Source organism: Schistocerca gregaria, chromosome 5 (assembly GCF_023897955.1).
Source record: "Schistocerca gregaria isolate iqSchGreg1 chromosome 5, iqSchGreg1.2, whole genome shotgun sequence".
NCBI lineage: Eukaryota > Metazoa > Arthropoda > Insecta > Orthoptera > Acrididae > Schistocerca > Schistocerca gregaria.
The window spans coordinates 668,570,585-668,585,281 of NC_064924.1; the positions used below are offsets into that span (position 1 = coordinate 668,570,585).

At 40.0% G+C, this 14,697-nt stretch overlaps 1 protein-coding gene across 1 annotated transcript in view; it reads right to left on the reverse strand.

Moving 5' to 3' along the window:
* Window positions 1-14,697, reverse strand: part of LOC126272088 (facilitated trehalose transporter Tret1-like) — a 241,368-nt gene that overhangs the window by 64,317 nt on the left and 162,354 nt on the right. The window contains exon 3 of the mRNA XM_049974651.1: window positions 11,491-11,614. Within this exon, the coding sequence (XP_049830608.1) occupies window positions 11,491-11,614 (124 nt within the window). The remainder of the gene's footprint in view (window positions 1-11,490; window positions 11,615-14,697) is intronic.

Below are 14,697 nucleotides of genomic sequence, written 5' to 3' on the forward strand. Positions count from 1 at the left end.
TAGTTAGGTGTAGACAGCTTTGTCATAATATTATTACTTGACTATTTAAATAGCTATTCTGAGATAAATATTGGTTGTTTCTGTGTCTGTGAATAACTTTTAATACATTGGCAAGATTTTTAATATGAGAGAGCCCTTTTCATATTTTATTGATGTCACCAAAATTTCAGAAGTTTTATGGCTAGAACGTTATTCACAACATGACTGTTCCAGATGCATATTCTTAACTTTAAAAGCCAGTTACTAAACATTGGGCAAACATAAAAATATCTGTCCTTTTGTAAACACTGTATTATACAAATAGCCTTTAATAGAAAGAATATGACTGGTGCTAACAATTTTCATGAATATCATTGTACCACACATTTATATAAGCACAAACCTTGTTCAAAGAAGAATGAATATGAAAAATTTCAGTACAAAACACAATATGTGTTTCTGCAGCAGTTAAAAGCTCATCTACAGATCCAAATAAGTACACCATGTGCTGGAAGGTTTCTTGGGGAATAGCAGCCCATTCTTCATGGAGTGCTGTACTGAGGAGAGGTATTGATGTTGGTTGATGAGGCCTGGCATGAAGTCAGCATTCCAAAACATCCCAAAAGTGTTCTGTAGGGTTAAGGTCAGGACTCCTTGCAGGCCAGTGCATTACAGGGATGTTATTGCTGTGTAACATCAAAAATGGCTCTGAGCGCTATAGGACTTAACATCTGAGGTCATCAGTCCCCTATAACTTACAACTACTTAAAGCTAACTATCCTAAGGTCATCACACACATCCATACCCGAGGCAGGATTCGAATCGTGACCATAGCGGTTGCGCGGTTCCAGACTGACGTGCCTAGAACCGCTCGGCCACTTCGGCTGGCATCGTGTAACTACTCAAACACATGCCGTGCATTATGAACAGGTGCTCGATCATGTTGGAAGGTGAAACTCCATCCTCGAATTGGTCTTCAACAATGAGAAGCAAGAAGGAGTTTAAAACATCAATGTAGGCCTGTGCTATGATAGTAGCATGCAAAACAACAAAGGATGCAAGCCCCCTCCATGAGAAACATGACCACACCATAACACCACCGCCTCCACATTTTACTGTTGGCACTACTACACATGCTGGCAGATGACGTTTACCGGGCATCCGCCGTACCCATACCCTGCCACTGAATCGCTACATTGTGTACCGTGATTTGTCACTCCACACAACACTTTTCCACTGCTCAGTCATTCTTAACCCAGCAAGGAATTGTTTGGCATTTACTGGCGAGATGGGTGGCTTACAAGCAGCTGCTCGAGCATGAAATCCAAGTGTTATCAACTCCCACCTAACTGCCATAGTACTTCCACTGGATACTGATGCAGTTTAGAATTCCTGTGTGATGGTCTGGATGGATGTCTGTCTATTACACATTACTATCCTCTTCAACTTTCAGCGATCTGTCAGTCAACAGATGAGGTCGGCATGTACACTTTATTGCTGTACATGTCCCTTCATGTTTCCACTTCATTATCACATCGGAAACAGTGGACCTAGGGATGTTTAGGAGTGTGAAAATCCTGCATACAGACGTATGACACAAGTGACGCCCAATCATCTGACTACATCCAAAGTCCGTGAGTTCCGGTGGAGCAACACATTCTGCTCTCTCATGATGTCTAATGACTACTGAGGTTGTTGGTATGGAGTATGTGGCAGTAAGTGACAGCACAATATACCTAATATTAAAAATGTTTGTTTTCAGTGGTGTCTGCATACTTTTGATCACAGTGTACCTAGACAATATTTTGAAATGTTAATTAAGGTAAATAATATAATTTTCTCTTTAGGCCAGTTCAGTGAAATGTAATAAAATAATTTTGAGCCTATTTCATACTAATGAAATATCTTTGTTTAGTATTGGCTAAGTTCACATATGACACAAGTGATAGAATACAGCAGTTTCATATCAGGTTAAATGAGTGAATCAGAGAATGAGTGGATACAAGCTTCAGTACTGTCATATGCTGATACCAATACACCCATTTCTATTATATTTCACATGCTGTCATTAAATATAAATTTTTGCTGTAGATGAGTGTATTACCATGTTATTTTAGCTTTCTTGTCAATCCAGTACTTTGCGATAAATAAATACCAGAACATGATAAAATCAAACATGCTGTTTTTCCCAAACTAATAAAGTATCATGGCAAAAGACATTATTTAAAGTGTACAGAAATGAAAATAGCATTGGTTTAGCTTTTTCTTTTACTGGCAATGGTTAGGTACAGACTTATAAAGAATAGTATCACCACTGTTGCAAATAGATCACTTCTCACACACATCTTGCATATCATATCTACCTACACATTACACATGACAGAGGTACACTTGTTAAGTAACATTCTTTTAGATTGTCACGGTTTACACAGGAGAAGATAGTAACAGAAAAGCAAAATTAATAGTTATCTTTATCTCATTTATCTCAAAGACCACTGTAATTAGAGATTTTCACAGTCTCACTTGCTGGTGAAATTACTGCAATAATGTACTCATATTATACCTTCCCTCTACAAAAAGTTTTGATGTGTTCTGTGATTCATTAAGCCTGCTGCTACTCACATTGATATTAGAACCACAAACTAGCATAATAACTCTTCCTAATACTATTTTTTAAAAAATTTTGGTAGAGCTTTAATTAGATGTCATAAATCAGTTACAAAGTTTACTGAAGTCCAGTCCCAGTCAGCAACGGTCAGCTTAGGCAGTTAATCAGTAGGCCAGAGTTTTGAGCAGTGCTTTCCCTCTGATTATTTCCTACGCTACTGTAGGAGCCAACAAACAATCAAAGCCCAGTCATATCAAGTGGGGGTCAGTCATTTGACTGGTTTACCTAGTCAGGAGATCCAGCTAGCCAGTAAATAAATGGGAGTTTCTGACTTACGAATTTGATTCTTTTTGCAAAAACAATTTCTCTTAGAATATTATCACAGATTAATTGTAATATAAATATCCAGTAAGTATGTAACAATATTAGAGAAGGAAAGTTGCTACTTACCATATAACAGAGATGCTGAGTTGTGACAGGCACAACAAAAAGATTCACAGAATTATAGCTTTCAGCCATTAAGGCCTTTTGTCAGCAATAGACACACACACACACACACATGTACACACACACACACACTCATGCAAACACAACTTGCACACCTGTATGCAGTCTCAGACAACTGAAACCACATTGCTAGCAGCAGCACCAGAGCATGATGGGAGTGGAGACTGGGTGGTGGTAAGGAGGAGGTTGGGGCAGGGAGGGGGAGAGATAGTATGGTGGGGGTGGCAGACAGTGAAGTGCTGCAGGTTAGATGGGGGGCAGGAGAGAAGGTGGGAGAGGGGGGAGGGGATAAGTAGTAGAAAGGAGAGAAATTAAAAGACTGGGTGTGGTGGTTGAATGACACCTATGTAGTGCAGGAATGGGAACAGGGAGGGTGCTGAATGGGTGAGGACAGTCACTAACAAAGGCTGAGTCCAGGAGGGTTATGGGAACATAGGATGTATCACAGGGAAAGTTCCCACCTGTGCAATTCAGAAAAGCTTGTGTTGGCACCCAACAACAATTGGACCACCCTGTTGCTGAACACGCTGCCAAACATGATATCCCTCATCTCAGTGACTGCTTCACAGCCTGTGCCATGGATCCCTCCCACCAACACCAGCTTTTCTGAATTGCGCAGGTGGGAACTTTCCCTGCAATAAATCCTACGTTCCCATAACCCTCCTGGCCTCAACCTTCATTAGTCGTTGTCCTCACCAATCCAGCCCCTCCCTGTTCCCATTCCTGCACTACACAGCCATCATTTCACCACCACACGTAGTCTTTTAATTTATTTTTATTTCTCTACTTTCCACTACTTACCCCCCCCCCCCCCTCCCCCCTCCCCACCTTCTCTCCTGACCTCTGTGTAAACTGCAGCACTTCACTTCCGCACCCCCACCATACTAACCCTCCCCCTCCAAGCCCCAGCCCCTTCCTTACCCCCACCCAGTCACCACTCCCATCATGCACTGGTGCTGCTGCTCGCAATGTGGTTTCAGTTGTCTGAGACTGCATACAGGTGTGCAAGTTGCATTTACGTGAGTGTATGTGTGCACATGTGGGTATTTGTGTCTATTGCTGACAAAGGCCTTAATGGCTGAAAGCTATAATTGTGTGAATCTTATTGTTGTGCCTATCGCAACTCAGCATCTCCACTATATGGTGAGTAGCAACTTTCCTTCTCTAATATTGTTACATTCCATTCTGGATTATCCTGTAAGTGTGGTATGATCAAACAGAGATAAAATGTGTGGTAGGTTTTCGAGAGAGTGCTGGACCTAAAATGACCTGTAAGTCGCTTTCTATGGGCAGTCATATTTCACAAGTGGAGGAACACCTAATCTCTAAAATCATTTAAAATGACATCACAAATATTATTATAATGATGTAGGGCCAAAAATAGACCCACCCAAACAACAATGCACATGACCATGCCGCTTTTGGAATTTGATGAGCAGTGTGTAAACAGACTGAATTCACCCACCAAATTAACAATGAGGGCCCGTGTGCCAGCCTGTCTGGATGTGATTTCTAGGCAGTTTCCCTCATGAAAATAGATTAATACTGGGCAGGTATCCACGTCCCAGCTCACTTACATCATCTGAAAACATTTCAAAAACAGACACACACACTTTCAGATGGATAACACAAGATGAAAACTAGATGGGTTACGTAATTTCCATCCTGGAAGGACAAAGGGTGGCATATGAAAGTCATCCAGACATCGGACTTCTATTCACACCATTCTGAGTCATTCTAGCAGCAGGTATAATAATGCTTGGAGGACAGTAAAGGTTCTTTTCATTCTGAAATCAAGGAGAAATGATCATACAGAGCCTAAGGTTATAAGATCAATCAGTCTTTTTTTTTAAGACAATGGAAAAATTGGTTAGTGCAGACAGCAAATAAAGGATGTTAACTGAGGTTTCTCTACATGAAAACTAACATGCATACCAACCATTCAAATCAAGCAAAATAGTACTTCATCAGTTTGTGGTAAGATGGGAAAAGCTCTATATTTTCAGGAAACTGGTCTCTGCATCTTCCTGGATATTGAGGGGGCTTTTAGCAATATACCTTCAAATTCATGGTTAGACCTGAAGAAAAGCATGCAACTGTGACCATTATTTTGAAGTGAATTAAAACCACGTTGAGCAGATGAAAGGTTGTAGCCACCATGATGGTTGAGAAAATAGTGATCTACACCACAACAGAGTACCTGTGAGGAGGGATTTTGTTCCGGTTACTGTGTAATCTAGTGTTGAATGAACTCAATAAAGAGTTAAATGCTAGAGGTTACTTTTGACAAGGATGTGCAAACAATTTAGTTATGGTAATACTTGCAAAGCTACAAGTACCATTAAAACAACTGTGCAATGCAATCTGAACACTGTGCAAAATTGGTGCAGGATGCAAGATCTAAGGTCGAGTTCCAGGAAAACTGTTGCATATTATGCATGAGGAAGCATATCCAGGACTTATATTGGAATCTTAAGCTCTCTGATGAAATTCTATTGTGTGAGTGTGGAGGGGAGAGGAGGGGGGGTGGTGGTGAAGTATTTATGGATAACCCTGGAAGCAAAGCCAACATGGACCCCTGACATAAATGTCAACCAGAATGGGCAGTGATAAAATCCAAGATCTAAGTCCCATGGTCCAGCATTTCTGTAATACGACCTATGAAAACTTATGGGGCTACAGTATGGTGAAATAAATAAGAAAAGAACGTAGCTGCAAAGAACGTTGGGTAGGTGCAGAGTCTGGTCTCCAAGCTATAATAGGTGGAGTCAGCAGCTTACCCACTGCTGGGATGGAGAACTTGCTTCACATGCCCACATTGCATCATTGGGTTACAACACTGGCAGGAGCAGGGGCATACAGGTTAAAAATTGGAAACCTTTAGGACAGGACCAGGTGTGGTCTGCCAAACCACATATGAGCTGTACGGGTAGGTTGAGGCTCGAAGCATTTCAGCTTTGCTCTGTTCTTCTCGGTAATACCCAATACAGCATGTCATTTCATTTAGCATTGCAGTGTGGTACTTTTCAGCTGGCACGATACTCTTCAGTTCATCAGTATCATGGCACCAGTCTATTTGTTCCTGATATGAATAACATTCAACGGTCAAGTGGCTGTTCACAATAGAAAAGGCTGTCTAGTGCTCTACTGTCACAAGCCCTTCAAACTGAATGAAAATGAGAGAAGAGAGGGATGAAAATCCTCATGATACACACGACATAATTGATGGGTACTGCAAATTTGCAATGAAACAACATTATAATGCCATGCAGAAAGAATATGAAAATTTAGTTGATAATGAAAGGCCAAAAAATTATAATAATGACTAGATGGAATTCATTGTTCTGTGCATCAAGAAACACTTTGTGCAACATTTGCACGCATGGAGAAAATGAAGAAATTGGTGGTACAAATAGCAAAATTTCTGAAGTTGCACACATTATTTCACTGCCAATTGGAACAGTTTTTGACGGAAATGAAGGAAGAGCACATAAATGTTATGTGTTACCACAAAGTACATTGATTTGTATAGGGGCATGCCTGGAATGAATTCTTTGACTTAAACCCCACTGTTGTTGGATTTACAAAGGAAGAAGAGTCGCATAAAAGAAAATTAGAACATCAAGAATGGATTGCAGATCTAACATTTTAATTGGACTTAACTGCACACTGGCCACAGTAAAACACTGGAGCTGAGAAACAACTTATTTCTGATTTGATATGATTGATTTAAAAAGAAAATTGCAATGTGGGTGGGACAAATTTTGCCAAACACAGTTCAGTTCTTTAAACTCACTGGGGTCAAAGAAAATGTGAGGTTTACAGGATTCACTGTGGTGTCAAAAGAATTGCACAGTTTGTTCTCCAAACTTTTTGAGGACACAACCAATCTTACATCTGTTTTCAATAACATTTGGTTGAAAGAGTACCTGTGCATGTGCAGATGTAAGTGATTGAGCTGCACTATAATGCCCATTTTAAAGAAAAATCCTTTTATGTTAAAACTACCCACAATGTCTATATTGCTTTCCTCATGTAGAGTTTCCATGTTTTCTTAATGAGGTTGCAGAAGTTGTACAATATTTTGATCAACATATGTGTGTCAGGGACCTTTCTTCAATTATGGAACTAAATAAGTCACAATTAGATGGCAACCTGAGTATGAAAATCTATGAAATTGTCTCCATCTGTGTGTATGCCAGCAGCTTGTACCAGATAAAAATTACATTATGTCTACAGTGTGTCAAAAATAATTATATAATATTGAAAATTTTGTTTCATCTGTGGTCTATGTTGTGGAGAAATAAAATACCAACTCACACATAGTGCAACTGCATTGCCATCTAAATATGGCATGTTTGTAGGTTCTTCCTATTACAGACAGTGCAGTGTGGTGGTAGGAAAAGTGTGCAGCCAGACTGAGCTATATGGCACATGAGCCAGGGCATGGCTCATGAGCTGAATTCTCGGTCACCCCTGCTTTAGCAATGCAGAATCCCACACTAATATGATGAAAGTGGTAACTAAAGTGTTGGTTGGGGAAATGCTGGCTGACTAAACAACTGTTTCCTGCTCCTTCAATAAACCTTGAAATCCAACAGTTGGAAGTATGGAGCAGTGTAAGGCTGAAACACGATACCATTCGGAAGACATAATCTGTTACACTGACATGCTGAAAACAAATGAAGATGCTTGGGTCACAGTTTATGGGGTACAACCTAAACTAGTCGGTCCTCTAGGAACTCTACCCACATCATTCCAAGTGGAGATACATTTGCTGTCAACCATCATTAATGCAATGGTAAAATCAAAGCTGTGTGGTTGGATCGGGATATAGCACGCAAATTATTGGACTAAGAACCAAAAAGAAAAAGAGGCCAAGCTAATGATGCCGAAACAATGTTTTAAGAGAAGTTGTGCAGTCTTGACCTTAAACAGGAGGCAGACTTCATGATAAAACTAATGACTGGCCGTGGCAGTTCCAGGAAACAGACATGTCAGACCTCCTTTTGTGCAGCATAGTGCAGCAGCTCAATGTGACATGGGCTCAACAAGTTGTCAGAAGTGCCCTTCAGATATACTGAGCCGTGCTGCCTCTACAGCCATCCATAATTGCGAGTGTTGCTGGCACAAGATTTTGTGCATGAACTGACCTCTCGATTACGTCCCATAAATGTTCCGTGGGATTCATGTCAGGCAATATGAAAGGGCAAATCAATCACTTGCACTGTCCAGAGTGTTCTTAAGACCAATCACAGTGACATGGAGCACTGTCATCCATAAAAATTCTGTCATTGTTCAGGAACATGAAGTCCTTTAAGGGCTGTAAATGGTCTCCAAGTACCCAAACATAACCATTTCCAGTCATCGATCAGTTCAGTTGGACTGCAGGACCCAGTTTATCACCATTATGGAACTACCACCAGCTTGCACAGTGCCTTTTTGACAACTTTGTGTGGTCTGTGCCACCCTCAATCCCTATCATCAACTCTTACCAACTGAAATTGGGACTCATCTGACCGGGCCACAGTTTTCCAGTCATCTAGTGACAACCGATATGATCACAAGCGGTGCTGCAGGTAATGTTGTGTTGTATTTTGCCACAGTGTTCTAGAGGCTAAATTAATCGTAAGTCCCACATTGATTTCTGCAGTTATTTCATGCAATGTTGCTTGTCTGTTAGCACTGACAACTGTACACAAACACCACTGAACTCTACGCAAATGCAGCTGCTCAGTCACTGAGCAAAGGTTGTCACTGTGTTGTCCATGGTGAGAGGTAATGCCTGAAATTTGCTATTCTTGACCACTTTTGACACTGTTGATCATGGAATATCTAATTATCTAATGATTTCCAAAAAGGAATGTCCTATGCATCCAGCTCCAACTACCATTCTGTTCTCAAAGTCCGTTAATTCCTGTCACAGGACCATAATCACATCAGAAAGCTTTTCACATGAATCATATGAATACAAATGATAGCTCTGTCAATGCACTGCCCTTCTGTACATTGTGTATCCAATATTACCACCATCTGTGTACGTGCATCTTGATATCCCATGAATTTTGTCACCATAATGTACAGGAAGATGCCCCCAGGTTCAGACTATGTGGAGTGGGGGATGAAACTACACTGCACTTAATCTTCCACCTGGAAGCACTGGAGGTCAAAAGACGCAGAATATTTGGGTCATTAATTCCTAAGAAACTGAATGCTCCCAGCAGTAAAGGATCTCCTACTGCTCTTTAAGGGTACTGGTTGGCTTTATTAGAGTGACAGGGAGAGAAACCGTGCAATAAACTCAGTTTCAGTGTTGGCAACAGAGGGCTAAGAACACTGTTGTTTTTGTGTCCCTGAGTTAATCAAGTACAGTAAGATAAAACATATATAAAATGAGTGGTAGTTTTTTGAAAGTCTGGAGGACCAAAAATGTGCTGTAAGTAGCTTTTGTGGTCAGTCCTGTACCACAGATGGAGCAATGTCATTTTTCCAAGTCCATTTAAAATGATACCACAAAGATTATTATAACGATGAAAGGCCGAAAGTAACCCCACCCAAATAGTAATGCATGTTCACACATAGCCTTTGGTATTTGGAGAGACTTGCCAGCCCTGGACTGAATCCTCCCGGCAGATTAATGAAAAGTTCTGGTGAAACATATGTCAGTATCACAGGTATGATGTTTTAATTTATTACTTCTTTAGTACTGACTCTATTCACACCAAGTTTTGCAGACAGTATCCTAATATACTACTGAATTTATTTGCAAAATTAAATCATTAGATGACACATACTTCAGGAAATATGACATCCAAGGATATGGGCCTGAGTGAGACATGGGCCTATCTCACAAGTGTTAAAATGTTTCGCCGTGATAGAAGATACTCAGTTAATTGTGTGATGTACTTCTGAAGATGTGAATGAAGCACAGTGGTATCAAAGTCTGAGTTGATCAGCTCTATTGGGGCATATGTTGAATCATATCAAAAAGTGCCTAAAATGAAACAGATGCCTCACTGTATATGTGGGACTCAAAGAAGCAGTGGTACCCAGATACGGTGGAAATCAGATGTTTGAAATTTCCTCACTTCCTACTTAACCAGAGCTACTTGGGAGCTGTGAGAAAAGGGCACAATAGCAACATCTCTGAAAATCCACCTTGTGTCCATCACCAGTCTCAGAGACACAGACAAGTGAAGTCCACCCTGATTTAGGTTTTCTGTGATTTCCCTAAATCGCTTCAGGCATATGCCAGGATCGTTCCTTTGAAAGAGCATGGCTGATTTCCTGCCCCATCCTTCCCTCATCTGATGGTACCGATGACCTCGCTGTTTGGCCCTCTCTCCAAATCAACCAACTAACAAATAACAAATAAAAAAACAAAACTAACTAACAGCTATGATCAGTGTGAATGATAACAGATCATCTAGCACCATGGATAAACAAAAAAAGAAGTGTGGAAGAGTGTGTTCACTGGACAATCACATGAGAATTGGCATTTTGGAAAGGGAAGTGTGGCAGAGAATGATAAAATATAGAATCCTAGGATGGAACATAATGACAGTTTCATCACAAAATACTGAAGAAGCTTTGGCAACATGGACATTTTTATCTTGGAGGTTTTGTTTGTATCAATATTACATTTGTTGGTACAACTGTCAAGCACAGAGTTTCAAGTGCAAGATGTAGTTTTGTGTGAGGGTCTCAGACTATATAGTGTTGTGAAAAATTAAGTCATGGATTATCAAAACACATAAGCTAAAATGACAACAGAAATTATAATGACTAAACATACAGTAGTAGTACAAAGAACAGGTCACTGAAATCAAGGCACTGTACTGCAATGGTATAATTTAACACTGACTGTCAAAATCATTAACAGTCAGCAGGTATTGACTTTGGTATAATAGTACATATGATATTGGACAAGTCAGGAGAACATATTTGAAAAGTAATTTTTAATAAATTGATTTTACATTATTTTGTAATGAGGAAATTACCTATCTTTGACAAAACAGTAAATACAAATGTTGTATAGTAAAATACAAACAGCTAATACAAATGTAATAGAAAATAATCCAGTATATTTCATAGACATGCACAGTATATAATTTTCAGACCTAATTGAACATTTATTATAAAACTGTTTACAGTTTTAACCCCCTTTCAAAAAAATGATCAACTGGATAAAAGCATTGGTCCAAGAGATATTTTTTAACTTATGTGTGAAGGCTCTTGGATTCTTTGATTTCATTTGATAAGTTATTAACCATTGATGTATTAATAAGGTACTGAAAAATTGACACAATCTTTTTTTTTTAAATTAAGGTCTTTAAATTAAATTTTTGTTCAACTCGAGCTATGTATTTAAAACAAAAATGTGCATAAGGACTTACCAAGCCAAGAAGCATCTATTACATCAACTGACAACCTCTCATACAAAGTTGGAGTCATCCTTGTGAAGGAGATCATCATTCCAAGATCAAATAACAGTAGGCAACAGAGGCCTGTAATAATTATCTGCCAAACAAAACAAGTGAAAATGTTAATTCACAGTGTCAAAGAAATTAATTTGCAGTTCATTTGTCCCAATTTGCAATTAAAATACCGTTATTGTTTTAAATACAGGAAGAAGGTCTATGACATACCTGTAAAGCTTTACAAACATGAAAACGTTGTAGAATTACAGGAAGTACCAGAGAGAGAGAGAGAGAGAGAGAGAGAGAGAGAGAGGGACAGAAGATAGTTATAAATTATAGAAGACTAAGTGTAAATGCTTTATCAGCTAGATTCCATACAAGAATCTTGAGGGTAGGGATTGAAGCAAAATGAGAGTGCTTGAAGCTCACAAGGGTTTTAAGATTGGAGATCATATCCGGGTAACATGATTATTCTTCAGCAACTAACAGAAAAACCAACACTGAATATGTTAATGAGCTATACATATTTATTAATTAGCCAACAAAAAAGTGTATTATAGCATGCCAATTGCTAAACTGTACACAACAAAGAAACTAAATGACATGTTCAAAATGCTGTGAATGGTTTATATACTGTGCAACACAATTAAATGGTCACTTTTTCAAAAAGCCATAAATGTCAGTCATTGCAATGCAGAAGTTTTAAATTGCACTCAAAGGTGTCTGCAACCTGCCCCTGTAATGGTGTAAAAGCATGGTACTCTCCAACACCACGAGCTTAGTGCTTCAAACAGCAAAGTGTTGACACATGCTGATAAAGGCGAGAGATGAGAAGTTCATTTGAGATGTAAGATGGATTAATAATGTCACATTGACACCAATTTCACCACAATTCTATCAAACACCACAACGGATATTTATCATAATGGATATGTTCTCACACTACCTCTTACCCCCATTTCACTCCCTCTTTCAACATCTCTGCAATGGATGTCAGAACCGTGATGCTCAGTAGAAACTATGCAGTTTTCTTATGGGTGCCAAGACATACCGCCACTCAGAATCAAGACGAAGAAACCTGAAGGGATCACATAAAGAACATCAATGAAAACACTCCTTCACTTGAGGTGCTGATTCCCACACATTTCAGAGTCAAAAACAATGGTTCGCAGTGTGGTGAGCAACAGGATGATGTTCTTGACTACCTTTGACACTGCTAACACCCCTTGGATGATTGAAGCCTCCTCTAATGACACTGTGGGACTTCAACCCCAATGAATACGATCGTACCCCTTTGGATAATAGCACGACCACAACTTTTGCTCTAGTGTACAGGATGGAACCATTAGGGACCATTCAAAACTTTTTGATGAAATTTGGCACTCTTCAGCAGAGTGCTGCTATGCTGGTGCTCTAGCGCATGCTTGTGGACATGTGGAACCTGAGGGATGTCTTAGGGGATTGCCTGCCAGCAAGCATCTAAGAATCCATCATGGGTCGTCTCTGTACAGGTACATTTTAAAGTACTCAACATAGGTACACAGGTGTTGCTGAGGGTGTTGCAGAACTGGGGAGGTCTTAGAGGGACTCTTCACCATTTTACTTACGCATGTGTCGCTGTCGCACCCCCTGTTATCAGGAAACAGGAGGGCACTAAATAGGAGGCTGAAAAAGCAGAAATGGTCTTTGCTGCTTCAGATCACATTCAAATTTCATTGAATGGTTTTGAACGGTCCCTAGTAGATCTACTGTGTACAGAAGAGCAAAAATTAAAGTCACACTACACTCCAAAGGGGTACGATTATGTTCAACACAGTTACAGGCCCACCATGTTCTTAGAGAATGTAAAATTGTCTATGGGAAGTCTCAAAGATTGTCAAGGACACCATTCTGTTGCTCACTGACTGTAGTCTGTCATTTTTTAACATGAAAATTGTGTGAACAAATGCCCCATGCAAAGAGGTGGTCTCACTGACACAATTATTCCAACCCTGAGGCCCTTTAGTATTGATTCTAACTGATGATATGTCTAAAATGTATAAAACCACATGATTTCAAAGCTGGGCATCACAATTTGACCTCCACTGCAGAGGCATCTAAAGAGGGAATGAAATGTGTTTTCCCCCCCTCCCCACGTCTGACAAGACATCAAGGGCGCCATGCTTTTGCACCATTACAGAGGGAAGTTGTAGGCACTTTTAGCCACATTTCAAACTTCTATTTTGCAATGGAAGACAGTAATGGGATTTCAAAAAGTGACACTTTAATTTTGTTGCACAGTGCACGCAGATAATCTAAGTAAAATATGGTACAGAAAGTTCTGACAGAATGTGCATTCTAAGGGGAAAAAAAAGAAAAAAAAAACCTACCACAAAGGAATTATACAAATGGATTGGAAATCGTTCGAAGTGATGCAAACAAGCAAATGATTACAATTTCAGAGAAATTGAATGATTTATTCAAGAGCAGGAGCCTCACAAATTAAACAACCACTAACACATTGCGCCACTTCTGTCCCTTATGCAAGTAGTTATATGGCTTGGCATTGGTTGACAGAGTTGTTGGATGTCCTTCTAAGGGATAGTGCGCCAAATTCTGTCCAACTGACACTTTACGTTGTCAAAATCCCTTTCTGGAAGGAGAACCCTGTACATAATGCTCCAAACTTTCTCAACTGGGGAGAGATCCAGTGATATTGCTGGCCAAGGTAGTATTTGGCAAGCCCAAAGACAAGCAGCAGAAATTCTCACTGTCTGCGAGAGGTGTTAACTTGCTTTAATGTAAACCCAGGATGGCTTCCATGACGGGCAATAAAACAGAGCATAGAACGTTGTCGATGTACCAAGGTGCTGTAAGGATGCTGCAGGTGATACCCGAAAGCATGCTGCTATGAAAAAAATGCCCCCCCCCCCCCCCCCACACACACACACACATCATCATCATCACTCATGATTGTCAGCCCATCCAATGGGTGGCAGGCTGGTATCCCACTGCTGTCTGGGGATTTCTCCTGACATGTCTTCACTGGCCATCAGAGCTCTGTTTGAAGCAGGTCTCACCATTGAAGACAATACTACTCTAGTCAGTGAGATTCGAGCCTGAAGACACATTTGGAGAGGAACAGGATACCAACGGGATGCCAAGGTGACTGTCACCCATCGTATTGCCTGACAACCAGGAGTG